This window comes from Phyllobates terribilis, unplaced genomic scaffold (genome assembly GCF_046119375.1).
Source record: "Phyllobates terribilis strain yellow unplaced genomic scaffold, ASM4611937v1 Scaffold_3__8_contigs__length_932513732, whole genome shotgun sequence".
NCBI classification, from domain to species: domain Eukaryota; kingdom Metazoa; phylum Chordata; class Amphibia; order Anura; family Dendrobatidae; genus Phyllobates; species Phyllobates terribilis.
This window is the reverse complement of record NW_027362763.1, coordinates 266,051,933-266,079,710: the sequence shown is the minus strand read 5'-3', so window position 1 is coordinate 266,079,710 and position 27,778 is coordinate 266,051,933. Positions and strand designations below refer to the sequence as shown.

Below are 27,778 nucleotides of genomic sequence, written 5' to 3'. Positions count from 1 at the left end.
CCTCCCTTCCAACACTCTTGCGCCCCTCCAATCTATCCTAAACTCTGCTGCTCGGCTAATCCACCTGTCCCCCCCGCTATTCCCCAGCCTCTCCTCTCTGTCAATCCCTTCACTGGCTCCCCATTGCCCAGAGACTCCAGTTCAAAACCCTAACCATGGCATACAAAGCCATCCACAATCTGTCTCCTCCATACATCTGTGATCTAGTCTCCCGGTACTTACCTGCACACAACCTCCGATCCTCACAGGATCTCCTTCTCTACTCCCCTCTTATCTCCTCTTCCCACAATCGCATACAAGATTTCTCCCGCGCATTCCCCCTACTCTGGAACTCTCTACCCTAATACATCAGACTCTCGCCTACCATGGAAGCCTTCAAAAGAAACCTGAAGACCTACCTCTTCCGACAAGCCTACAACCTGCAGTAACCACCGCCCCACCACATTACTGCATGACCTCCTCTACCCCCACCTACTGTATCCTCACCCATCCCTTGTAGACTGTGAGCCCTCGCGGGCAGGGTCATCTCTCCTCCTGTACTAGTCGCTGACTTGTTTTGTTAAGATTATGTAAATGTTTTTGCTATGTATATCCCTATCACATGTAAAGCGCCATGGAATAAATGGCGCTATAATAATAAATAATAATAATAATAAACTCTGACTTCTGGGAAGTCAAAAGTTGCAGTCACAAGACGGTGACACAAGATTGGAGCGGCGCTGATAAAAGGTGAAGATGCTGGTGGGTAAGGATAAGATTACTGTCAGGGACCTTAGATTACAAGCACCACTCCAGCACTGGAAAAAAACAACAACGAAAACTGGAGTGGTGCTTTGAACGAACGGCAGTTCATTGGCTGTAAAACATCAACCAACTTCAATCTAGTAGCTATGCTTATCTTTTAGTTTAAATTGGCAGGGGATGAGCAATTCGATTTATGCATCCCTGGTTCAGTGTCAGTCCAGTCCTCCGTGGGAGCAGGTCTACCATTGTAAGACGCTTTTGCTTACTATAGCTTGCAAAATAATGATATGCGTTGTGGGGCCTAGTAAGCGTATCAAGTGTCCAGGATGCTGGCTGCAAAAGTGAATCCTGGCTGCCACATAGGACCTGACTGGGTCCGGACCAAGGCAGTGTGAATTGAACATGTTCATCTCTATCGCATGTATGTATACCCCTTTTTCACATGTAAAGCACCATGGAATAAATGGCGCTATAATAATAAATAAAAATAATCTCTAGTAGGGGCCAATCTCTCGGAGTTACTCTATTCAGCAAAATAAAGGTAAAGGTCAGGGGGGTGACACACAATAATCATCAATGGTCACGGTGGCTCAGTGGTTAGCACTACAGCCTTGCAGTGGGGTCTTGGGTTCAAATCCCACCAAGGACAAAATCTGCAAGGAGTTTGTATGTTCTCCCCGTGTTTGCGTGGGTTTCCTCCTACACTTCAAAGACATACTGATAGGGAATATAGATTGTGAGCCCCAATGGGGACAGAGCCCATAATATCTGTAAAACGCTGTGGAATTAATGGCGCTGTATAGTGAGTAAAATAAATAAATAAAAAAAAATGGTCTATCATAGGGATTTGACATCAATAAGTTCAGGGAAACTCCTTAAGACAACCAGCGCTAACCTTTAGTTTTATACTATGGAAATGAATTGCTTGTCTGCACTCATTTTATGAAATCTAACATAAGAAAATACATGCACTCATTTTATGCACATTGGATATAGATGTTTAGCCCACATTAAGATTTTAGTCGAGACACAGTAAATGCATGTCATCAGCACAGAAGAATCATATAACGCAGACAGAATTATATACACCCTATGATGTGATAAGCGTATAACTGGTCGCAGTAGTCATTAGGCTATATAAGAACGCCATGTCTCTAGCAGACAGGTAGTTCTGGCCATTTTACCTGTATCTGCGAGGAGTGTGTCTCACTAAGGAATGCTCTAGAATTTTGTCTTCAGGAAATATAAACCTTTAATAAAGTAATTCCAGAATGTGCAGCAAAAAGGGTCAGAAAATCTTAAACAATTCAGCGCTCACCACTTTGGTGTCCCGGCTTGATCTGAATACTTGTGGCAGAAAAGAATCACTTTCAATGGCCTCAATTTCCTTCACACGTTTGACTTGATCAAGTAGCAATACCTGGTCTGAAACATAAAACAAGTTTTAGAGTCAAAAAATCATTGATGAAAATACCCTGGAACAAATAGGTTGTCAGTATATCAGACCATTCTAAAAGGGTGTCTTAATAATGGTTATTCCCCCAAAAAACAAGTTGATAACTTGCTGACTGCTTGAGGTATGACAGATGAGACCCCAGGGATCCTGAGATTGGGGCTCTGCACCACCATCTTGAATAGAGCAGAGGTTCACATGCTCGACCTCTATTACACTCATTGTCTATGGGACGGCTTAACAACACTGAGCACGTTGTCATTATATACTTTGTTATTTCCGGCGGTCCCATAGACAATGAACGAGGTTGGAGGCTGGGCATGTGCACCTCCGCTCCATTCAGGACAGCACTGCAGAACCCCGATCGCAGGATCACTCGGAGTCCTAGTGGTCAGACCCCTAGTAATTAGCATGCTTTTTTTGTCCCAAAGTTTGCTAGATCCCCATTGAGGTTTGAAACAAAGTAGTAGTACAGGAAGTTATTTTCTAACCAAAAATGATAAATGGTTTGTCCAAGACTTAAATTACACATTTATGACCTATCTGTCTGACACCTGGCCCCCCAACAGCCAGCCGGAATCTGCTCTGGTGGTTGTCAGATACAAACAATGTGTAGGTTAAAACACAGCAGCCCTGTGCATGGTCTAATGTCCGCTGCCGAGTACTACACATAGGAGAAAGTGCAGTACACGGTAGTACAAATGTATAGTTTTAATTGTCAATTAGAAATGTTGCATACACGCAGGCATTCCCTGCGGATTCTAAGTAATATTCCTTTACTGTGGCACCAATGGACGGGAATTTCCTTCTGTCCAGAGCAGGGGCAGACACATGGAGGAGAGTAAGAAGAGCGAGCACAAGAACAGTACAGAGGCCCTCTGCAGGCTAACAATGACTCTGACGGAAGCTTTTTATTGCTTTGGGGTTAGAAAAGAGCCCCATACCTCATGGCCCCTGTGCACCTGCACACACTGCACCAATGGCATGTCCGCCCCTGGTCCAGAGGAACCCAATAAATATTTTTCCCATAAGTAGCTCAGTAATGTGATGGTCCAAAATCAGAAATGTACATGTAAATGTTTAATACCATTAAGAGTGACATTAGAAACATTTCTGCAGATGAACTTCACGCATGAAGAAATTCTCTGGCCACCCTGGTAATCACATTATCTTGCCTTTCGGATAGATATTAAAGAGGTGTTCCAAAATAACTTTAATTAAGCATTCTCCATCTCTTACACTAATCTCATATAACTACGATGTTTCCTCACTATATGATCTGTGGGGGTCCGACCATGATTTTATGAGTATGGAATACCCCCATAATAGGCATGTTATTAGAATAGACCATGCATGTAATATCAGTGGGGGATTACCACCTCTTGTGCTGTAGCATTTTTGTTCTCCTAAACAGTGGCAATCTTATATATTCGCTTTGTCTAGTATGGAAAGGGAAGCATATTCCCCTAGAAGAAGCTGGTGCCGTTTCTTAAAAAGAAAATGGCAACATAAACAAAAGTTTCTATATCTAGATAGATTTTTTATTGAAACCTTTCAAAATATACAATGATGAGGACAATATGTTGGGGATAGTGAAATGCCAGAAGCTTAGTATTTTTTTTAAACGATTATACTTTCTTTGAAGGAATGACTATACACAAAACACTGTCAATATATAGCCAGTTCATCTATTATTTTATTTCATTTGCATATACAACATTGACACCTGACATTATATATTATATTCAGATCATCTGACGTTGTTTTAATGACCCTTTAACAGAAAACAGACAAAGTACTAAATGTAGCTGCTCTATCAGAATGATAAAATCAATGTGTCATAATGTGGAGAGCGCACGTTGGTGTAATCGGTCTTGCAAACATATACTCATCATTATACTCATCATTACCCATTAGCCTTATTTGTATGCGGCATTTCTCCATGCCAAACAGATAGGAAGTGACAGGCGGTCTGAAATTACACGGGGGCGGGAACAAAGGGGAAAAATAAATAAATATCTAGCAAAATGTTCCTTAGAGTTATGCTGATGACATTAACATGCTGGAATGGACCGTGAGGAAGTGAAATCCATTAGTGTCTGATACTTTTTGACAAACACATTATTGGGAGATAAAATGACTTCCATATGATGTTTGTCAGATGTCAGTAGAAAGGATATATATATTTCATAGTAAAATCAAAAATAATGGAAGGAGAAAGCTAAGGAGCTCCAGAAATCAATGCTCATTCTGTAAAAGTCCTTGCTGAAAAAGGAGGAAAATGAAGACAGTCCAATAATAGCTGATGTCTTGTACGGAAATCAGACGCTCATCTGCAGCCGATGGCTTTTAATTTCTCTTTATAAGCTCTCTTTTCCGATCTCTAGTTATTTTCAGTCATTTAAACCCCCCAATATATTACAACGACTTTGTGAGGCCCAACATTTCTAAGACTATAATGAGGCAGAACAGAAGACGCAAATTTATGGAATTCCACATACACCTGGGTACACCTCCTGAAATCCTGGATATCATTCCAGTACTTTATTCTAGATAGTTTCAACCATAATATTGTAATGCAAAGCTAAAACTACCAGGGAAACAGGCAGAGCAGTCACTCTGGGGTTTATCGCCACTTAAAAGAGAGCCGCAGTTTGTGAAAAGTGAGTATGATGGCAAGAGAGTTGTAAAGTGAATGCAGATCACTGGGAGACAAACGGAAGGAGGAAAATACAGAGAAAGGCCAAAATAATAAGGCCCTGATTCATCAAGACCGGAGTGAAGAATGGGCGGTTTGCAATGCGAGACTTCCGATTCATTAAAAGGCATATGCCTCTTAATAAATCAGGAGTCTGATGAGTGGCGTACACCTCTGTGTGTGCCTAGCCACAAGATTTACTCCAGTTCCTGCTGGAGTAAGATTTCAGGGGTAGCAATCGCCGACGCTTGTGATGAATTTGACAAGGGCCAACCCCCTCCCGCCCATCAGCTCCACCCACTGTCATAGCAAGGCAAAAATGAAGTGAAAATGCCAAAAGTTGCAAAATCGTAATGCAGCCAAGAGTTGCGCCATAATTTTCCAAATTTTCAAAGCTTTTTTATGCTGTAAATCTGGTGCAAAAGCTTTGATGAATAGGGCCCTAAGACTTTTATTCCATCATTGAGTGGGGGCCCACGCTAAGTTTGACTAATTCTTGCGCCTCGGTACCACATGCAGGCCTACATTGTATTAAACTCACTCCTAGTCAGGAGCTGTTTCTGCTGCTGAAACTTGCAGGAAAGTCAGGAGTTAATGATAGATCAAGCTACTATCAGGACCAGAAAGTCTTGTCATCAATGATTAAGAGCCCATTTTAATCAACCTTCATGGCCTGTATACACGCTCACCAAGCAAGACTCCATTGCTGAACAAAAACCATGTTCAAGCGTATTTAGAGTCTACTCAACAACATTTAGAAAAGCCTGTGAAATACTGGGAGAATATAGTCTGGTAAGTTGAGATGCCATAATACACACTATGTTTGGAGGCCAAAAGTTGAGAACAAAATTGAACTCTTTGGATGCCATAATACACACAATGTTTGGAGGCCAAAAGGCACTGCATATCACCCCAAAAACACCATACCAACAGTGAAGTTTGAAGGTGTCAACATCATGGTGTGGGGCTGTTTTTCAGCATTGAGTGGGTTGTTACCAAAAACTGGTGAGAGTTTGTTTCATGACAATAGCACCTTTAGAAATATTTATATAAATTGATGGCATGTTCAATACTTATTTCACCCGCTGTACGTATAATGCTTTTATTGGAATTATATTTTTAAGCTTTCTATGCCAATTACAGTGGGGCATGAAATTCTGTGAACCCCATTCAGACTTTTCCATATTTATTTCTGCATAAATTTGAACTAAAAACATCAGATTTTCACACAAGTCCAAAAAGTAGATCAAGAGAAGCAGAACAGACCAAATGAGCAAAAAAATGCTAGAATTTGTCATTTTTTAAAATGATGATTAGGAGATAATTTGAAGTTGAAATTATCATCTGCTGTTTTCAATCAATGGAATAACAATCCGGTATGAGTAGGCGACCTGTTTTATTTGAAGAACAGGAATCTAACAAAGTCTGATATTCACAACACAAATTTGTGGAAGTGTATTACATCACAAACAAAGGAGATTTTGGAGGACCTAAAAAAAAAAGATGTTAATACTTATCAGGATGGAAAAGATAGTAAAAACCCTTCCATTTCATTAGTAAATATGAAAGGAAATACAGGCCATGAATTGATGTTTGATTTGTTTTTTTTTACCAGGGAAAATGTGCCATGCACACTAAACATGCATGTTTTCTCACTGATATGATTAGGAAGCTTATTTGAAGCGGATTGGAAGCTTTTTTTTGGCCGAGATTATGAAAAAATATTTTGTTAACGCACCCAAACTGTTACCTGTAACTGGGGCTACTATGTTTCTTATAACTATAGAGAAAATGATCATCTACAATGCCCAACTGAGGGCTAAAGTGACCATTTCGGCAGATTTTTTTTTCATATAAAGTAATAAAAAAGTTTAAAAAAAAAGGTCATAATAATGGACCCTATTACTCTATTCATGGCTTTAATGATAAACTATTAGAGGTGGATTTAGGAAATTAATTACAGAGTGGGACTAATGTCTAGAAGCAATAACTGGCCTGTATTTGATTTTAACCAGATATCTCAATAAGGGAACATGCAACTAGTTATTGCTATAAAGCAACTAATGAAAAAAAATTGTTCTGTTGAGATTAAAACCAAATTTGCTATAAAAAAAAAAATAGGAATTTTAAAATTACTTCAAGGGTTTTGATACAGAATTTTGACATGTAAACCACCATAAATCACTATTGGCAATGCAATCAAAAGGCAGTTATGCACATCAAACACTAGGTGGCAGTGCTCTGCAAGTTAACCACAGAGAGAAAGAAAAGCAGCCGACTGTTTAATACAAAATCACAGAGACGGATTAATCAGAGAAAAATGTCAGGAATGATAAAGTGATTACAGCAATGTTTAAATGCAAACATGCTGAAAGCAATGGCAATATCATTAATACCGTGTAGAATTTCCATCTCTCCATAACCTGAGGTTTGGCTGTAGATTGTATGCTCTTCTGTCCACTCTGTGTGTTCTTGTAGGTAGTAAATTGTTAAGTGCTATGGAATAAGTTACCTCCACACCATTATAGGGTCATATTAGCAGTGTATATGCGTCATGGTTATTGAAGGTTGCATTGCCATGTGGAAGCACTTCTACCTTGGATTTAACAAGTTTTACTTAGTAAAAAGCTCAAAATATAGTGTAGTAAATTAGTAATAAAAATTGTAATCTAAATGATTAATAAAGTTGAACTCCTCCAATGCGGTGCGGACCTACAGAACTTAATTAGATTTACTCATTTTTGTATCTGGATTCTCATTCCCACTCATTATTACATAGTGATGTGGACATTTTTTGCGTTTTATGTAGTATTTAGTGTCAGATTCAGTTCTTATTGATAAAACATACATCATTTTCTTCATACTATTTATAGTGTTCTGTAGTTCTGCCAAATCTGCAGTTTATATAATATTTATATAGGACATACATATTCTTCAGTGCTGTAGATATGATGGTAAAACGCAATCTAACAGCTGCACCTCAAGAATAAATACATATTCCAATTTTACAGAAGCCCAATTAATCTAAAGAACACATTTATCAAAAAGAATGGATTAAAACAGATAAAAAAGGTAGAAATGACATGTAACAAAGGAACCACTTGAGTTATGTTCTTTGCACATTATATAAGGTTATGATGTAAATACTTTTATGCCCAAAAATGACACACTGAATAAAAGTATTTACATCGATTTTTCTGGCTAACACGGTACCCCAATATAATTTTGTATTGTACATCATGATAAGGTAATGATTAGTGATGAGCGAGCATGGTCGCTACTCGAGATTTACGAGCATGCTCGGGTGTTTTCCGAGTTTCTTCAGCGTGCTCGGGTGTCATGTTTGAGTGGCTCCGTGAACATGATTTGTGACTGTTTGACAGCTTTAATACATGTGAGGAATGCCTGTTTCTTAAGAATCCCTCACATGTATTAAAGCTGTCAAACAGTCACAAATCATGCGCACACAGTGACTCAATCATAACACCTGAGCACGCTGAAGATACTCGGCGAGCACCCAAGACTCTAATAGTATATCCCGATGGGTCTGATAATTCTGTCCTAAGACCACGTGTGCTTGTTGGCTAAAGTGACCAGTCCGGTCTCTTCCGCCATAACCAAACCCGTTCTGGAATAATGAAAGCTGAACTGTGACGGGACGCTATGGGTCACTGTGTGTTTTTACAGAGTAGAGAGATCTTGAGAACACTACTGAAGCCTGTGCAAACACACAATACTTTTCATGGAAACAATGTGCAGTACAAAACAGCACCCCCAGAAATGGAAAAAAAGGTAAAACAGAAAAAAAAATCTAAACAAACCACAAAAAGTACACATAACAAAACTACATTACCCATTCATGCTCTCAAAACACTTTTCGTTTGGCAAAAAAAAATTATTAATATTAAGAGTGGATCTGAATAGTAGATCAAGGAAATAACAGAAGCAATAATGAAAAGGAAGCGATCCTAGATTACCAAGTACATAATGCAACAAACTGTTACTATCCCGGGTCCGTCCTCATTGGCCGCAAGCACAGACACTAATTAACATTGGAAAGATGGGCGAGTTGTCTGCATGTCATCTTCCAACACCCCATAACAACACACGAGCTGTCACACTGCCGGCCACACTACATTTGTCACAGAGATACACTGTTGCCTTCTTTCTTAGCACACACAAAAGATATGTAATTCAATGCTCAATTTACCCTTGTCTCGCAGGAGATTTTTTTCCTGCTAATTGATAGAAATTAAGCCATTAATCAAGCCACTAGCCATCATTCAAACCAGAGAAGATGAATACAAACTTTCATAATAACCACCTTCCCCATTTTAGTGTTCATTAGCATTAATTTTTAATGCAATTATGCTATTCTTTTACGCTGAGCTCATAAATTACTGCTCTTTTGTTGCTGGCTGGCCTTGTAAAAATCCAAAGTAATGCTCGGGGCTGTGATCTTAAAGGCAATTACTGATCCTCCTTATGCCTGTGTTTGTATCCCCCATAACCTCTAAGCATGGGGCGCATAGTGAGACGCATACTCACAAAGTGATAAGATTGTAGTACGTCAGATGTCTAATTGGGAGAATATATTCATTTCATCTGTACACTAAATTTATCATATGTAATCTATAGCCTACCTTTACATTTACATATATATATATATATATACACACACATGTATATACAGTGGCTTGCAAAAGTATTCACCCACACCAACTTGGCTTTTTACCTATTTTTTTACATTACAAACTGTGTTTAAATATTTTAGTAATCAAATTTGTATGTGATGCATCAGCAATAAATAGTCTAAGTGGGTGAATTGAAGTGAGAAAAATATAGACAAATTAAATTTATGGGATAAAATGACTAAAAATTGTCATGTGCATATGTATTCATCCCGTTTGCGATAAAGCCCCTAGAAAATTCTGGTGCAAGCAATTACCTTCATAAGTCACATGCTTAGTGAAAGGAAGTCCACCTGTGTGCAATCTAAGTGTCACATGGTCTGTCAGTATACACACACCTTTTCCGAAAGGCCACAGAATCTGCAACACCATTAAAGGGAACCTGTAATGTCATTTGGAGCATGTAAACTGTCCCCAGGTTGTTGTTAGTGATGCAATATGCATCACTAACATGCTTTTTTCATGAAAATCGGCCCTATAATCATTTCCAAAAACCACTTTATATACTTATATCTTACTTGCTCGTTGAGTCATATGGGAGGTTCTTCACTGCATTTAGCCTGGCTTGTTCGCCGGCCACTCAATTTGAATTGTGCCCCTTGGTTTGCGGCGACGTCACATGAATAATTGCGTTCAAATTCAGCGCTTGCGCACTGTGTAGTATGAGCTACGCTTGCGCAGTACACACTGCTTAAAAAAATAAAGGGAACACTCAAATAACACATCCTAGATCTGAAGGAATGAAATATTCTCATTGAATACTTTGTTCTGTACAAAGTTGAATTTGCTGACAACAAAATCACACGAAAATCATCAATGGAAATCAAATTTATTAACTAATGGAGGCCTGGATTTGGAGTCACCCCCAAAATTAAAGTGGAAACAAACACACACTACAGGCTGATCCAACTTTGATGTAATGTCCTTAAAACAAGTCAAAATGAGGCTCAGTAATGTGTGTGGCCTCCACGTGCCTGTATGGCCTCCCTACAATGCCGGGGCATGCTCCTGATGAGGTTGCGGATGGTCTCCTGTGGGATCTCCTCCCAGACCTGGACTAAAGCATCCGCCAACTCCTGGACAGTCTGTGGTGCAACGTGACGTTGGTGGATGGAGCGAGACATGATGTCCCAGATGTGCTCAATCGGATTCAGGTCTGGGGAACGGGAGGGCCAGTCCATAGCTTCAATGCCTTCATCTTGCAGGAACTGCTGACACACTCCAGCCACATGAGGTCTGGTATTGTCCTGCATTAGGAGGAACCCAGGGCCAACCGCACCAGCATATGGTCTCACAAGGGGTCTGAGGATCTCATCTCGGTACCTAATGGCAGTCAGGCTACCTCTGGCGAACACATGGAGGGCTGTGCGGCCCTCTAAAGACATGCCACCCCATACCATTACTGACCCACTGCCAAACCGGTCATGCTGAAGGATGTTGCAGGCAGCAGATCGCTCACCACGGCATCTCCAGACTCTGTCACGTCTGTCACATGTGCTCAGTGTGAACCTGCTTTCATCTGTGAAGAGCACAGGGCGCCAGTGGCGACTTTGCCAATCCTGGTGTTCTGTGGCAAATGCCAAGCATCCTGCACGGTGTTGGGCCGTGAGCACAACCCCCATCTGTGGACGTCGGGCCCTCATACCACTCTCATGGAGTCGGTTTCTAACCGTTTGTGCAGACACATGCACATTTGTGGCCTGCTGGAGGTCATTTTGCAGGGCTCTGGCAGTGCTCCTCCTGTTCCTCCTTGCACAAAGGCAGAGGTAGTGGTCCTGCTGCTGGGTTATTGCCCTCTACGGCCCCCTTCACTTCTCCTGGTGTACTGGCCTGTCTCCTGGTATCTGCTCCATGCTCTGGACACTACGCTGACAGACACAGCAAACCTTCTTGCCACAGCTCGCATTGATGTGCCATCCTGTATGAACTGCACTACCTGAGCAACTTCTGTGGGTTGTAGAGTCTGTCTCATGCTACCACGAGTGTGAAAGCACAAGCAACATTCAAAAGTGACAAAAACATCAGCCAGGAAGCATTGGTGCTGAGATGTGGTCTGTGGTCCCCACCTGCAGAATCACTCCTTTATTGAGGGTGTCTTGATAATTGCCAATAATTTCCATCTATTGTGTTGCTTCCTAAGTGGACAGTTTGACTTCACAGAAGTTTGATTTATTTGGAGTTATATTCTGTTGTTTAAGTGTTCCCTTTATTTTTTTGAGAAGTGTATATATATATATATACACACATATACATACACACACAAACATCTATCTATATACAGTCATGGCCGAAAGTGTTGACAACCTTGAACTTGTTACAGGAAATAGAGTATTTCTCCCAGAAATTATTGCAATGAGATATGTTTTGTTATACACGTTTATTTCTTTTGTATTATTGGAACAACACAAAAAAAAAAACCTGAAAAAAAGCAAATTGGACATCATTTCACACAAAACCTCAAAAATGGGCAGGACAAAACTGTTAGCACTCTGGGGTTTCTACTCACTTAGGTGCGACAGGAGGCAAATAGGAAACATGTTCCTTTAAATGTCCATGTCGTTTTATTACTTCATAAACCAGGCAAAAACAAAAGGAATACAAACAGTCTTTAGTTCAGGCAAAAACAAAGTAAAGAGTCCTTAAGGCAAAGTCTTTGCTTAGCCAGTCCTGTTGGCACACAGGCTATATAGCATCCCGTTCACTGGCTCACTCGGGAGACCACAACACACAGGAGGCTTTCTCTCTCCAAACACACAAACCAAGTGCCAAACAACGGCCTCCATTTTATATCAACCACACCCAGAGGTGAAGTATGCGGGTAGCTAGACCCACCCATCTCTCCAACTACCCATAACCTGGCCCCAGGTGCACCAAACAGTCCTCTTAGTGCTTACGTGCAATAGAGCAACATTCCTGTTTACATCACAGAGGAAAGCCATCTCTGTGATACGTACCTCCCATCAACTATGTGTCCGTTAGCCATCTTACATACCTCCCCCCTCTGCCTAAAGCTGTGGGGCTTGGCACCTTCTACTACTAGACAGGGGATTCTTGAGAGGGCATTGGCATTACCATGTAGCTTCCCTGCTCTATTTTCTACATGGAAGTTGAAATCCAGTAGGGCTAAAAGTCAGTGGATGACCCTAGCATTTCTTCCCTTTTTTTTCCTCATACATCCTAACAGATAGTACCGTAACGTGTCCACTGCCCACTTTATGGCCAAGCATTCCTTCTCTATTACAGAATCATTTTTCTCCCATGAGGATAGCTTCCTACTCAGGTAGAGAACAAGGTGCTCCTCCCTGAGTATCTCCTGGGAAAGGGTTGCTCCTAAACAGACATCTGAGGCGCCTGTTTGGAGTATAAATTATTTCTTGAAGTCGGGGGGCAACCAGAACCGATTGTCTACACAGAGCCACTTTCATTTCTTGAAAGGCCATCCCTGCCTCTGCAGTCCAGTTGGCCATGGCTTATTTCATCCCCTTAAGGAGGTCAGTTAGGGGTGCGGCCATCATGGCGAAGTTTGGGATGAACCTCCTGTAGTATCCCACGATTCCCAGAAAGGCTCTGACTTGTTTCTTCGACAGCGGTCTCGGCTAAGTTTGGATTGCTTCCACTTTAGTGATTTTGGGTTTGATCTCGCCTCTACCCACTACATGTCCTACGTATTTGGCTTCTTTTTTCCCTATGGCACATTTTTTCGGATTTTTTGAAAACTCAGCCTTCCTTAGAGCATCAAACACCGCCTGGACCTTTTCCAGATGACTTTCCCAGTCTGGGCTGAAGATTACAATATCGTTCATGTATACCGTGCCGTATTTCTTATGGGGCCAAGGATTCAATACATGACTCTCTGGAAGGTGGCAGGGGCACCCTGCAGCACAAATGGTATCCGGACATATTGGAAGCATCCGTCCGGCATAGAAAACGCAGTCTTCTCCTTGGCTCCCTGTGACATGGGGATTTGCCAATATCCCTTTATCAAATCCAAGGTGGTTATGTACCTTGCTGGCCCAAGTCTCTCGATCAGCTCATCAACACTCGGCATCGGATGAGTGTCGAATTTGGAGACCTCATTCAACTTCCGATAGTCATTACAGAATCTCCATTCGCCATCGGGTTTTGAGACCAGGACAATCGGGCTCGACCAACCGCTCTTGGATTCCTCAATGACACTGGGTTAAAGCATATGACTCACTTCTTTGGAGATGAACTCTCGTTGGCCTCAGGAATTCAATAGGGTTTCAAATTCACCCACACATGTGGCTCCGTGAGAACCCTGTGTTCTATGACCTTTGTGCACCCCAGCAATTCAGAGAACAGATCCCTGTTCTTCTGCAGCAATTCCTGACACTGATGTTTTGGGGCCTTCGTCAGCGTCTCTGCTATTGCGACTCCTCCAACCTCGCCTTCTGATTTGACCAGCAAGCATGGAGCTTCAACAGCCTCTCTGTCTTGCCATGGCTTGATGAGATTGACGTGGTAGATCTGGTATGGCTTACGTCGTCCTGGTTGATGAACCTTATAATTCACTTCACCAACCTTTTCCACCACCTCATACGGCCCTTGCCACTTGGCCAAAACTTACTTTCCAAGGTAGGAATCAGTACGAGGACTCTGTCACCAGGATGTGATTGAACTGCCGTACTATGGCTGACCGGTTGTAGACCCTGGCCTGCGCCTCTTGTGCCTGGAGATGTTCTTTCACGATGGGCATCAGCTTCGCAGTCCTCTCCTGTACCAGGGTAACGTGCTCGATGACGCTCCTGGGCGTGACTTCGGCTTCCCACGTTTCCTTTGCTACATCCAGGAGACCCCGCGGATGTTGGCCATACAGGAATTCAAATGGTGAGAGCCCAGTAGAGGCCTGTGGAATCTCTCGGATAGAGAACAACAGATACGGCTGGAGACAGTCCTAGTCTCTCCCTTCCTTTTCTATAACCTTCCTCAGCATACTCTTCAGAGTTTTGTTGAACCTCTCCACGAGGCCATCTGTCTGAGGATGGTATACTGATGTTTTCAGTTGGTTGATTTGCAGGACCTTACACAATTCCCTCACAATACTCATAAAGGGAGTTCCCTGATCGGTTAGGATCTCCCTTGGTAACCCTGTCTGGGAGAAAACATGGACCAATTCACGAGCTATACTCTTGGTGGAGGAGTTTCTCAGAGGGATTGCTTCAAGATAGCGGGTGGCATAGTCCAAGATGATCAATATATATTGATGCCCATGAGCATATTTAAATAGGAGACCGACCAAGTCCATAGCAATTATTCTCGAACGGCACTTCAATGATGGGCAATGGCACAAGGGAACTACGAAAGTGAGAGGTGGTGGCGGTTAAATGGCACGTAGGGCAAGACCTGCAATACTTCAATATTTCCCGGTGACATCCAGGCCAACAGAAGCTCTGCACGATCTTTTCCTGAGTTTTTTCCACCCCCAAATGTTCTTCCAAGACATGTGAATAGGCCATGTCCAACACCCTCCGTCTATAGGGCCCCAGCACCAATAACTGTTTCACAAGCACCTCCCTCACTTTTGTAACATGGTATAACAACTCCCCACTCAACATAAAATAGGGAAATCTTGTGTCAGCCCCAGGCTCCTGTGCAATCCCATTTATGACCATGACATTGTTAAAGGCTTCCCTCAGAGTTAGGTCCTTATGTTGGGCAGAGCCCAAATTCTCACTGGTCACCCCTAACTCAGGAATGTCAGACTCAGGGGACACTACCTCCTCATCCCTCACAAGAACACAAAATGGAAACCCGTCTGACTCTGGGTGTGGTGATACCTCTTCAGGGTTAACTGTTTTCTTATCCAAGGCAGCAAACCCTGAACCCTTCCACCACAGATCCCAAAACAAACAAAAGCCCCGGCCTATAATAATAGAATGCAACAAGTTCTGGACAACGCCAACCTCGTGGGACTCAGTACTGTGGGCCATTTCTATGTCCTCTCTGGCCATAGGGTAGTCTTTAGCATCACCATGAATGTATCGTACGCCAACCTTCTTTCCTGCGATAAGTTGGAGAGAAAGTGTGGCCCTCACAAGGGTCACCAGACTCCGGAGTCAAGCAGTCGCGTTACCTGCCAACCATTTACCTTCACGGGACATGGTTGTGGTCCCTCGCTGGGTGGACAGTTCACACTGCAGGCCGAATACGCATAATATGAACAGCGGCGTCCTAGACTGCAGTCCATCTGCTAGGGGGTCAGGGGACAACGGGTGGCTATATGGCCTGGGCCGTGGCACTTCCAGCAAATGATATCACCTGTAGGGACCTTGGGCATTACCTCCTCCGCCCCTTTGGGCCTCCGCCCCCTGTTGGGTCCCCCAGTATGGAGTGGGCTGCCTTCCCAAGGAACCCTCAACCCCCTGGTATCTCTTTACCAGTCAGATCAGTTCATCGGCATTCCGGGAATCACCCTGGGCAAACCAAGTCTGTATTGGCCTCGGCAGGGAATGCACAAACCGGTCCATCACCACTTGCTCTAATATCTGCGCAGGCGTAGAGGACTTTGGCTGCAGCCATTTTTGGACCAGGTGCAAAAGGTCAAACATTTGGGAGCGAGGGGGTTTGTCCCGGTAATACACTCAGAGGTGGACTCGCTGTGCCCTGACAGTCGTCCCCCCTATGCGCGCCAGAATTTTGGTTGTGAGTTTGCCACGGGGAGAAGTTGACTCAATCTCAGTATTATGCGTCTGTGTGTGCCACACTAAGCATGGAGAACAGAAAGAGGAGAGGAGAAATGTCTGAGGACTTGAGAAACAAAATTCTTGAAAAATATCAACAATCTCAAGGTTACAAGTCCATCTCCAGAGATCTTTATGTTCCTCTGTCCACAGTGCGCAACATAACCAAGAAGTTTATAACCCATGGCGCTGTAGATAATCTGCCTGTACGTGGGCGGCCCCTGGACGTGGGCGGCAGAGAAAAATTGATGAAAGGCTGCAACGCACGATAGTCTGGATTGTGGATAAGCAGCCCCAATCAAGCTCCAAACAACTTGCAGTGTTGGTCAATCTGTGGCAGGGCCGTAAACGCACAAGGCTTTGCATGAGAAGCAAAGTCTAAGCCTTCTGGTCCGATCCCACAGAAAAACTACTGTAGGACAAATTGTTGAAAAAGGATTATAATCTAGCATCTTTACAGAGGTGCCATGTTATTGTAATAATTATCTTCTCTCCGCCACAAAAACACAATACAGATTTCTTGTAGGAGGCTGTGTGGTCCAGGGGGACTTAAAATTAATTACGGTAAATAGGAGATTGTTGAAAAAATAATTTTCTATGCAGCCCTTTATTTTCAATGCAAGAAAAATGTAGAAATCCAGCAAAGGGGTCCTTAAAATGACATCTTTATTGAAGATCCATTAAAAATCCAATGTAGAATAATAATTATTATTTATTATTATAGAGCCATCCATTCCATGGCGCTTTACATGTGAATAACATACGAGTTTCTGACACAATGTCCTTAATCATTGCATACCTTATTTTCAATGTTACATGTCTTACATTTGGCTTGGAAATGTGTGCAATAGGTGGTCAGTACTGACGCGGTGACATGAGGTAGCTTTCAGTGTCTCATAGGAGGAAGGACTATAGATAATTACATTAGTTTTATGCTAATCCCATGTTCTTGATCATACTGACCCACTAAACAGCCAGTGTTTCTGACTTGACTATAGGTTATTTTTCCTCATAATCCGGCAAGGGAATTTTTTGGTGACATGACAGATTATTGGGATTTCCTAGCCATCAGATGCCTGAATTTTACAATTTTTGTATAAATGGTTGATGTTTAGTAGAAATCGTAATAAGGTGGTTGGTGAATTGTAGTCTGTGTGGACTGTGCTACATAAACTAGGTTTATACAAAGGACTTTCCAAAAATATAAAAAAAAATATTTTCCCTGTAAGAGAGTTGCTTTTCAAATTAGTATTTACAGGCTAAAATAATTGTAACTGGCAGACAAAATTTTACACACTTTATATCAATTTTCTGGCAGAAAAGACAGATTTCAATCAGATCATCTGGTCATTTACACATCCATTTAAATTCATATTGGGCTGATTGGACACAAGGTCATCTGACAGATACAGTTGATGTAAAACACACTGCTGCTGGACTATGGAGCAGTGGAAATGTGTTCTGTGGATGTGGAAGTCTGGGTTTGGTTATTGCCAGAACCTAATTGGCCTAAAACTATAAATGACATATTCCTCTTCTTTTCTTATATTCCACTTCATGTGATTTTGCTACTTCTCCTGTGACTTCATGTAAGAGCACTCATGCGGCTACCGAGTACTCCCCCCTCCTTTTTGGGACGCCAAGTCACAGATTAGGGGGCATGGCTGGCTTCTTGCATCATCTGGAAGCCAGCCTCCTGACCACACCTTTCCTCTGCAGTCACAGATCAAGGGGCATGGCTTGCATTTTGCTTTTTATCCAAGCCAGGCCCCCTGACTAAGGCTGATCACAGGCTGTGTGTGGATTTGATGCCCACAGTCCTCTTCAGTCTTATTGCGGTACTATACTGCCATGCTAATGTGTCACATAACAGCTGTGAAGGAGTGCAGAATGAGTCAAGAAATTATAACTCGTTCTGTGATGTCTCCTTCTTCATAGTATGGAACCTGTCAAGGTACATGGAGTGAGAGCTGGATAATTAGAGACAAAGCTGTAGCAGTATAAAACAGAAGGGAGAGTGAATGTGATGAGGGCATCATTGCACGGCTTGTGATAAACCTTGGCCAAAAGGCTGGCTTGCATAATAAAAAAAGGATGCAAGTCAAGCCTCCTGATCTGTGACTGCAGGGAGAAGGCTTGGTCAGGCGGCTGACTTGCTAAAGGAGCAAGAACCAAGCCCTGACCCCAATCTCTCAAATAGCATTCCAGAAGGGAGGGGGGAGCACTCAGGAGCAGCAGTGTTGTGACGTCACAGTTAGTAATAGTAAGGTCACATGAAGTGGCATATAAGAACAGGAATAGGGATATGAGCCTTTACAGTTGTAGACAGAATGTAGATTGAAATTGCTTGAGCATACCAAAACATTTCGGACAATTTTATGTTCCCAACTTCGTGGGGACAGTTTGTGTCAGTTTCTGGATGTTGCGGAGTCTATGCATAAAATGCCTCCACGTACTCCCAATTCCGCTCCCCTCCACTATTCCCCTTTCCAGATTACACTGTATAAGAAGGGCATTTTTAGCCTGATCCCCTTTTTGCTTGCCTGTGACTATGCTGAGCAGGTAGAGATACTTAAAGTTTAGGCATGTCACTCTTTACAAAGCCGAGGTAGCACTGTTGGATAACTCTTGAACCTGGTGGACTGTTGGAAGATTTAGATGGAGAATTCAATATTTCAAATAAATAGTTGTCCAGAAACCCGGTCCATGTAGGACAGGGGTAGGGAACCTCAGGCCTGCTGGCCATATGGCCCTCGATGACCTTTTATCCTGCCCCTGGGCAGATTCCCTGGGACTGCAGTGCTTGGGGCAGCAGCTGTATTTTGACAGCCGCCGGCCCATTCATTTATTCTTGCTCTGTGAGCACACTCATGCAGCATTCACTGCTGAACGCTGATTGCAAGTGCAATGAAAGATTACCATCGGTGTTAGTGTGGCGCCCTGCTGCGCATGGTGCCACAGAACCCAGAAGGGTGCATGGATGGATTTCTCCACAGGAGGCCCTCACTACATTCACACACCTCCACCTTATACCAGCAGAGGGAGCCCTGATAGGGATATATAAAGGGAAGGTGGAGCCAGGCAGCTCAGTCTAGTTCAGAGCTAGTAACAGTGAATGCTGCAGCGTGCTCAGAGAGAGAGCAGCACGCAGGCTTCTGTGTGAGGCAAGCTAGGCCTCCAGCAGCACTGAAGCCTAGTGAGGGCCCCGAGCGTGGCCGAAGGTGAGAGGAAGGAAGGAGTGACAAAAAGGGGGCAGAGGAGCATACCAAGCTCACCCCGATATATATACCGGACACCGGGTCCGCGCCTACAGGAATTCCTTATACCCAGCAGGAACCACCGGAACCCCTGGAGAACTACAGGTCCCAGGTTACCAAACGCTGACAGCATTACCAGGGCTAGAAGTCACGGAGGCCCCAGCGACCAGGGAGAGTGATTCCAAGGAGAAAGCCCTACTACCAGGTCAGCATGTACAAGAGGAAGAGACAGTAGTCAAGCCAGGCCTAGCTTCAGGCAGGTCAGAGCTTAGCAAGTGGATTCAGACGATCAGGAGGCCCTATACCCGCTCACTGGGGAGAAGTCCAAAAGTGCACCCTTCACCTGGAGTACCCTGGACCGTGCCTGCATCATCATTAGTAAAGGTACTTAAGCGCACCCGCATGTGAGTGTCTGTCCTTTCCTCCGGAACCGTCCTGCCGTCTCTCCCCTGCACCACCATCAATCTACCCCTACACTGCCCTGAGGCCTGCTCCACCTGTGGGGAGCCATTCCATCTCAAGCTGCCCTAACACCTGCCTCAGAGGACTGCCGCAGCGCTGGTGATCGTCACGACAAATCCCCCTATAATTACCCCCTTTTTTTTGCACTGACCGCCCTGGGTCACGGACCGGGCCAGCCACCGTGATAACCCCCGCAAGCAGCCATAAGGCCCGGCTGCCGAGTACCCCACGGCCCTGGGGGCGAGTCAGATCTGGCATCACAAACAGGATTGTGTGCCCGTTGCCACCGGGTACTGTGCGCCTTAAGAGACTGTAATACTCACTGTGGTGAAGTTTTCCCGCCATATCCGCCATTTTTCCTGTCGCCGCGCGGGAAGAAGAGGGGCGTAACCGCTGGAAGCGCGCGAAGGCCAGGACACGCCCCGCCCCTGACGTCGTACCAGGAAGCGTCAGGTCCTGGAAGGAGCCGGAGGACGCTCTGATGTCAGACGCGAGCGACGCAAGGTCCTGAAAGAAGACCGTCGCCCTCGGAGCTGCGGCCTACCTGAAAAGAAAGTGAAGAAGGTAGGCTCCGGTTCACTAGGGGGGCGCAACCATGGCCGATGACCAGCAAGATGCCGGAGAACCGGATAACGCTCCCGACTGGAATCTCTACCCTGGTGACTACGTTACCTACACCAGGCATAGAGGTGAAAGGGGCTGGTATGCCCTGAATGTCCACAGGGTGATGGAGGAGAGCAAACCCTCGCCATCTAGAGCTGATGACCCGGCTGGGCCAGCCTATTGTGGACAGGTGCGTCCCTGGAGGGAGCACCATTATTGAACTGCCGAAAAGTACTGTAAATAGTCACCCGTAAGGGTACAGTAGTGTAAAAGTTTTATAATGTTTGAAAAAAAAATGTAACCTGTAACTTTTGAAGTAATGTGCCTCCCATAAAGGGAAGAAATGTTGTTGTTTGACCTGTTTTTGCAAAAATGCTTCAGTCCGGGAGTACTGAGTTTTACTAGGGGGGAATGTGGTGCCCTGCTGCGCATGGTGCCACAGAACCCAGAAGGGTGCATGGATGGATTTCTCCACAGGAGGCCCTCACTACATTCACACACCTCCACCTTCCACCTCATACCAGCAGAGGGAGCCCTGATAGGGATATATAAAGGGAAGGTGGAGCCAGACAGCTCAGTCTAGTTCAGAGTTAGTAACAGTGAGTGTTGCAGCGTGCTCAGAGAGAGAGAGCAGCACGCAGGCTGCTGTATGAGGCAAGCTAGGCCTCCAGCAGCACTGAAGCCTAGTGAGGGCCCCGAGCGTGGCCGAAGGCGAGAGGAAGGAAGGAGTGACAAAAAGGGGGTAGAGGAGCATACCAAGCTCACCCCGATATATATACCGGACACCGGGTCCGCGCCTACACGGATTCCTTATACCCAGTATACCCCTGGAGAACTACAGGTCCCAGGTTACCAAACGCTGACTGCATTGCCAAGGCTAGGAGTCACGGAGGCCCCAGAGACCAGGGAGAGTGATTCCAAGGAGAAAGCCCTACCACCAGGTGAGCAGGTACAAGAGGAGGAGACAGTAGTCAAGCCATGCCTAGCTTCAGGCAGGTCAGAGCTTAGCAAGTGGAGGCAGACGATCAGGAGGCCCTATACCCGCTCACTGGGGAGAAGTCCAAAAGTGCACCCTTCACCTGGAGTACCCTGGACCGTGCCTGCATCATCATTAGTAAAGGTACTTAAGCGCACCCGCATGTGAGTGTCTGTCCTTTCCTCCGGAACCGTCCTGCCGTCTCTCCCCTGCACCACCATCAATCTACCCCTACACTGCCCTGAGGCCTGCTCCACCTGTGGGGAGCCATTCCATCTCAAGCTGCCCTAACACCTGCCTCAGAGGACTGCCGCAGCGCTGGTGATCGTCACGACAAATCCCCCTATAATTACCCCCTTTTTTTTGCACTGACCGCCCTGGGTCACGGACCGGGCCAGCCACCGTGATAACCCCCGCAAGCAGCCATAAGGCCCGGCTGCCGAGTACCCCACGGCCCTGGGGGCGAGTCAGATCTGGCATCACAAACAGGATTGTGTGCCCGTTGCCACCGGGTACTGTGCGCCTTAAGAGACTGTAATACTCACTGTGGTGAAGTTTTCCCGCCATATCCGCCATTTTTCCTGTCGCCGCGCGGGAAGAAGAGGGGCGTAACCGCTGGAAGCGCGCGAAGGCCAGGACACGCCCCGCCCCTGACGTCGTACCAGGAAGCGTCAGGTCCTGGAAGGAGCCGGAGGACGCTCTGATGTCAGACGCGAGCGACGCAAGGTCCTGAAAGAAGACCGTCGCCCTCGGAGCTGCGGCCTACCTGAAAAGAAAGTGAAGAAGGTAGGCTCCGGTTCACTAGGGGGGCGCAACCATGGCCGATGACCAGCAAGATGCCGGAGAACCGGATAACGCTCCCGACTGGAATCTCTACCCTGGTGACTACGTTACCTACACCAGGCATAGAGGTGAAAGGGGCTGGTATGCCCTGAATGTCCACAGGGTGATGGAGGAGAGCAAACCCTCGCCATCTAGAGCTGATGACCCGGCTGGGCCAGCCTATTGTGGACAGGTGCGTCCCTGGAGGGAGCACCATTATTGAACTGCCGAAAAGTACTGTAAATAGTCACCCGTAAGGGTACAGTAGTGTAAAAGTTTTATAATGTTTGAAAAAAAAATGTAACCTGTAACTTTTGAAGTAATGTGCCTCCCATAAAGGGAAGAAATGTTGTTGTTTGACCTGTTTTTGCAAAAATGCTTCAGTCCGGGAGTACTGAGTTTTACTAGGGGGGAATGTGGTGCCCTGCTGCGCATGGTGCCACAGAACCCAGAAGGGTGCATGGATGGATTTCTCCACAGGAGGCCCTCACTACATTCACACACCTCCACCTTCCACCTCATACCAGCAGAGGGAGCCCTGATAGGGATATATAAAGGGAAGGTGGAGCCAGACAGCTCAGTCTAGTTCAGAGTTAGTAACAGTGAGTGTTGCAGCGTGCTCAGAGAGAGAGCAGCACGCAGGCTGCTGTATGAGGCAAGCTAGGCCTCCAGCAGCACTGAAGCCTAGTGAGGGCCCCGAGCGTGGCCGAAGGCGAGAGGAAGGAAGGAGTGACAAAAAGGGGGTAGAGGAGCATACCAAGCTCACCCCGATATATATACCGGACACCGGGTCCGCGCCTACACGGATTCCTTATACCCAGTATACCCCTGGAGAACTACAGGTCCCAGGTTACCAAACGCTGACTGCATTGCCAAGGCTAGGAGTCACGGAGGCCCCAGAGACCAGGGAGAGTGATTCCAAGGAGAAAGCCCTACCACCAGGTGAGCAGGTACAAGAGGAGGAGACAGTAGTCAAGCCATGCCTAGCTTCAGGCAGGTCAGAGCTTAGCAAGTGGAGGCAGACGATCAGGAGGCCCTATACCCGCTCACTGGGGAGAAGTCCAAAAGTGCACCCTTCACCTGGAGTACCCTGGACCGTGCCTGCATCATCATTAGTAAAGGTACTGAAGCGCACCCCCGTGTGAGTGTCTGTCCTTTCCTCCGGAACCGTCCTGCCGTCTCTCCCATGCACCACCATCCATCTACCCCTACACTGCCCTGAGGCCTGCTCCACCTGTGGGGAGCCATTCCATCTCAAGCTGCCCTAACACCTGCCTCTGAGGACTGCCGCAGCGCTGGTGATCCTCACCAGACACCACAGGTGGCGTAACGACAAATCCCCCTATAATTACCCCCTTTTTTTGCACTGACCGCCCTTGGGTCACGGACCGGGCCAGCCACCGTGATAACCCCCGCAATCAGCCATAAGGCCCGGCTGCCGAGTACCGCACGGCCCTGGGGGCGAGTCATTAGCGTCAGGACGTATTTTTGGGCACAGTTTGTACGGCCCCCGAAGGATGGTATAAATATCCAAATGGCTCTTGGCAGAAAAAGATTCCCCACTCCTGACATAGGAGAACAGTGGGAGCTCCAGGCTCCTGGCGCTGCTCACACCCCTGGCCAGGTCACATACTTTGATATTTTTTAAAATTAAATATAATCTATAAAAATTCTTGTAATGTGTACAAAAACAAAAAGGTGACTTATGCTCTTTAATTACACGTAGCACTTGATCTTAGTCATATACACAATATTGTAATCATAACAGATGGAATCTGCGACTACTGGTTGTATTTGGTATCCGCACATGCAATGACCCAGAGGAGAGAACAGGCTGAAGTGCACACTGGCTATGGGAGGTATTCTGCACACACTTCCTCTAATGCATGTCGATAAGACCACTGTTCATACAGTAGATAAGGAGCTAAAGATGGGGTGAGCTGTCATCTACAATGTGCAGATAACATCAGATCATGATACTGAAGCACACAAAAGGTCCTGCAATACATTACCAACCACCCCTGACATGTTAAATGGGTTTTCATTGATTATAAGCTTTCAAAAGCACAAAGAAATATAGCGGCATTTAAAGAAAAGTCTATTCCATTCATAAATTTACAGCTAAGAAGTTAGAAAACAAAGCAGTAAAACCTGAAAACCTTCACATCACAGTGTGGACAAAGCAGAATTCAAAAGCAGACCCCAGCTTTTACTAAATGTACACAACGGCTTCTTCTGAGGGCAAATAGTTAGGCCTCAAACTTAATTTTACACCTGTGTGATGACTGTACAATTATCTGAATCTGCTATTGTAGCATACATTAAATATATTTGCAGATTACTTACAATTTTCTTTTAGGATATTTGCTTTGTAAATTGTGTTTAGAGGCCCTTTAAATCCTTATGTGAGATTACAACGATATGACTGTATGATAGTATCTGTCTGTGGATGCGATCTTTCGCTTACAATGTATATGTTAACATTTGTGATTTTGCAAAAGTAAACAAATATTTTCCTGATTAATCAAAGGGCATCTGTCAGAAGGATCAGCCTTCCTAAGCAGTCTATATGGGTATGTAGGTCATAGGAAGTGGAATTAAATATCTTGATATCTATAATTTGATGTTTTATTCCCGAAAAATCCACAGTTTTCTTACTGTGTAAATGAGCTGTTAAGATCTATGGGCCGGACACTGACCTGCATGAGAATCTGCCTCCAGAGGTTATTTTAAATGAAAGGGTGAGTTACCAGTGTGAAACATGTAGATCAGGAGAGCAGACTGTCAGTCATTACATGTCTCACACTGGTAATGCCCCCGTACATTTAAAATAATCTCTGGAGGCAGATTCTCATGCAGATCAGTGTCCGGACCATAGATCTTAACAGCTCATTTACATATTAAGAAACATGTGGATTTCTCTGGAATAAGACATCGGATCGCAGATATCAAATTATCATTTTATTCAACTTATTTTTGACCAGCATGCCTATATAGATGGCCTAGAAGGGTTTATCCTACTAACAGATTCCCTTTAAGGTTAGTGGAATTATTTGCTTTAGTTAGGGTATAAGAATTTTTGTATATTATGGACCTGTACAAATTCTGAGTAGTACAGAACTGTAATAGAGAACCCACAAACCTCTGACTTTATTTGCAGATTTTTCTTTTTACCATATTTACCAGTGAGTCTATTTTAGACCCATACATTGTCTTTTGAGGAGGTTCATTATCATAAGACGCATGATTACAATGTAAGGTAACATCTCTATACACAACTAATAACACAGTATCCACCAATCACAATATGTGATGTCACATCTAACCTTCACATCAGGCTCATTAGGTGCTACAAAACAAAAGATAGGGTCTATTGCAACTAATATACATCTGCATTCCCTGAAAGAACAGGAAGGAATAGTCTAAAAAAGGCCAGTATGGAAATTGCATGTTTTTTTTTTTTTATAAAGATTGTGATATCAAAAAAAAAATGCCAAAAAGTTTTAAAAAATACTGTATACTTAACAGAAAAACCTGATTTAAACAATAAATAATTTTCTGATAACACATTCCCTTTAACAATTACTGAAGGTATTAACAAACATGACTCAAAATCTTCTGTTCTCCTCTAGTAGTAAAGACATGGGTCTGGAGAAATCATTTTTGTCTTATTAGGTATTTTTTATTTGCTGAAATTGAACAAGTTAGACATTCATACAGGTGACTTAGCCCCTATAAAAAACAGACAGGTACTCTAGATTTTAGCAATTTTTTTTAATATAAAAATAGTTTTACTAGATATTAAGGATGACCAGTTCAGGCAAAATCTGAATTCACCTAATTGCGTGGATTTTCCAGGGAAATTTGATTTGCACAGAATTTAATGTCTCTTATTATGCTTTGGGGTCTTCTCCAGAACCCATAACATAATAATGACAAAAAAAATCCTTATCCTCACTTGTCTGGTCCACGTCACATCATCTCGTCCCTGCCGCTCACCCTGAAATCATGGGCCTCTCACACTTATGGTAGTTGGGACTAACAGCTCTGATGAGACCAAGGAGGGATCTGCGCAAGTGTACGAAAAGTCACAACATCATGACATGCGCTATGACCTGGCGAGCGCATGTGCAGAATCCTCCCGGGCCTCATTAGATCCAGAAGGACGGATGACATGACTCAGTGTGAGAGGAAAGGGGATCTCAGAGCGAGCGGCAGGAATCAAAAGATGCAGTAAGGAACAGACAGGTGACAATGAGGAGTGGAGAGGTGAGCAGTGGAGGGAGTTGAAGTATTTTTTTTTTAATTTTTTTAATCTTTTCATAACCTTTTATGTTTCAGAGAAATGTCAGCCAGCACCCACCATCTTGCTGAATATGTGCATAAGCGAATGACAAAATCTGCATTTTAACGAATGTGGTTTTTGTAGAAGTAGAATTCAACTCCACTCAAATTTATTGGCTCATCTTTACTAGACATGTAAGTAGGGGGGCATTATCGATATTACCATCCTCTGCCTGATCTCAATCCTGTATGGGCTGAGAGCACACACAGTGTGTGTGTCAGTGTGTTCAGGGGCAGCGTTCTCATCCCTCTCGTGTGTACCGGCCACTCGCTGCACACAGGATCACAAGACAGTGGTGGCTGATGCTGACAGGAGAGGGAGTTGAGAACGCGCACACTCACTGACATTGTGTGTAGCGGCTGCGCACAGGATCACACAGAAGTGAGTGGCCGCTACACACAGGAGAGGGATGATTTAAGCCTCAGGAGCGCCCCACCCTAAATAAATTTGGTGGGTGGTTTTAATACGTCCAATATTATGTAAACTACATCAACAAAAAGATTTGAATTACTCCTGAAATTTTCTAGATCAATATTAGTTGCGTGTTCTAATAATTGTATGAACAAGACAAATAATAATACACTGCTCAAAAAAGTAAAGGTTACACTCAAATAACACATCCTAGATCTGAATGAATGAAATATTCTCATTGAATACTTTGTTCTGTACAAAGTTGAATGTGCTGACAACAAAATCACACAAAAATCATCAATGGAAATCAAACTTATTAACCAATGGAGGCCTGGATTTGGAGTCACCCCCAAAATTAAAGTGGAAAAAGACACTACAGGCTGATCCAAGTTTGATGTAATGTCCTTAAAACAAGTCAAAATGAGGCTCAGTATTGTGTGTGGCCTCCACGTGCCTGTATGACCCCCCTACAACACCTGGGCATGCTCCTGATGAGGTTGCGGATGGTCTCCTGTGGGATCTCCTCCCAGACCTGGACTAAAGCATCCGCCAACTCCTGGACAGTCTGTGGTGCAACGTGACGTTGGTGGATGGAGCGAGACATGATGTCCCAGA

At 44.3% G+C, this 27,778-nt stretch overlaps 1 protein-coding gene across 1 annotated transcript in view; it reads right to left on the bottom strand.

Moving 5' to 3' along the window:
- Nucleotides 1-27,778, bottom strand: part of RSRC1 (arginine and serine rich coiled-coil 1) — a 350,138-nt gene that overhangs the window by 19,394 nt on the left and 302,966 nt on the right. Inside the window, exon 8 of the mRNA XM_073674789.1 lies at nucleotides 2,063-2,169. Within this exon, the coding sequence (XP_073530890.1) occupies nucleotides 2,063-2,169 (107 nt within the window). The remainder of the gene's footprint in view (nucleotides 1-2,062; nucleotides 2,170-27,778) is intronic.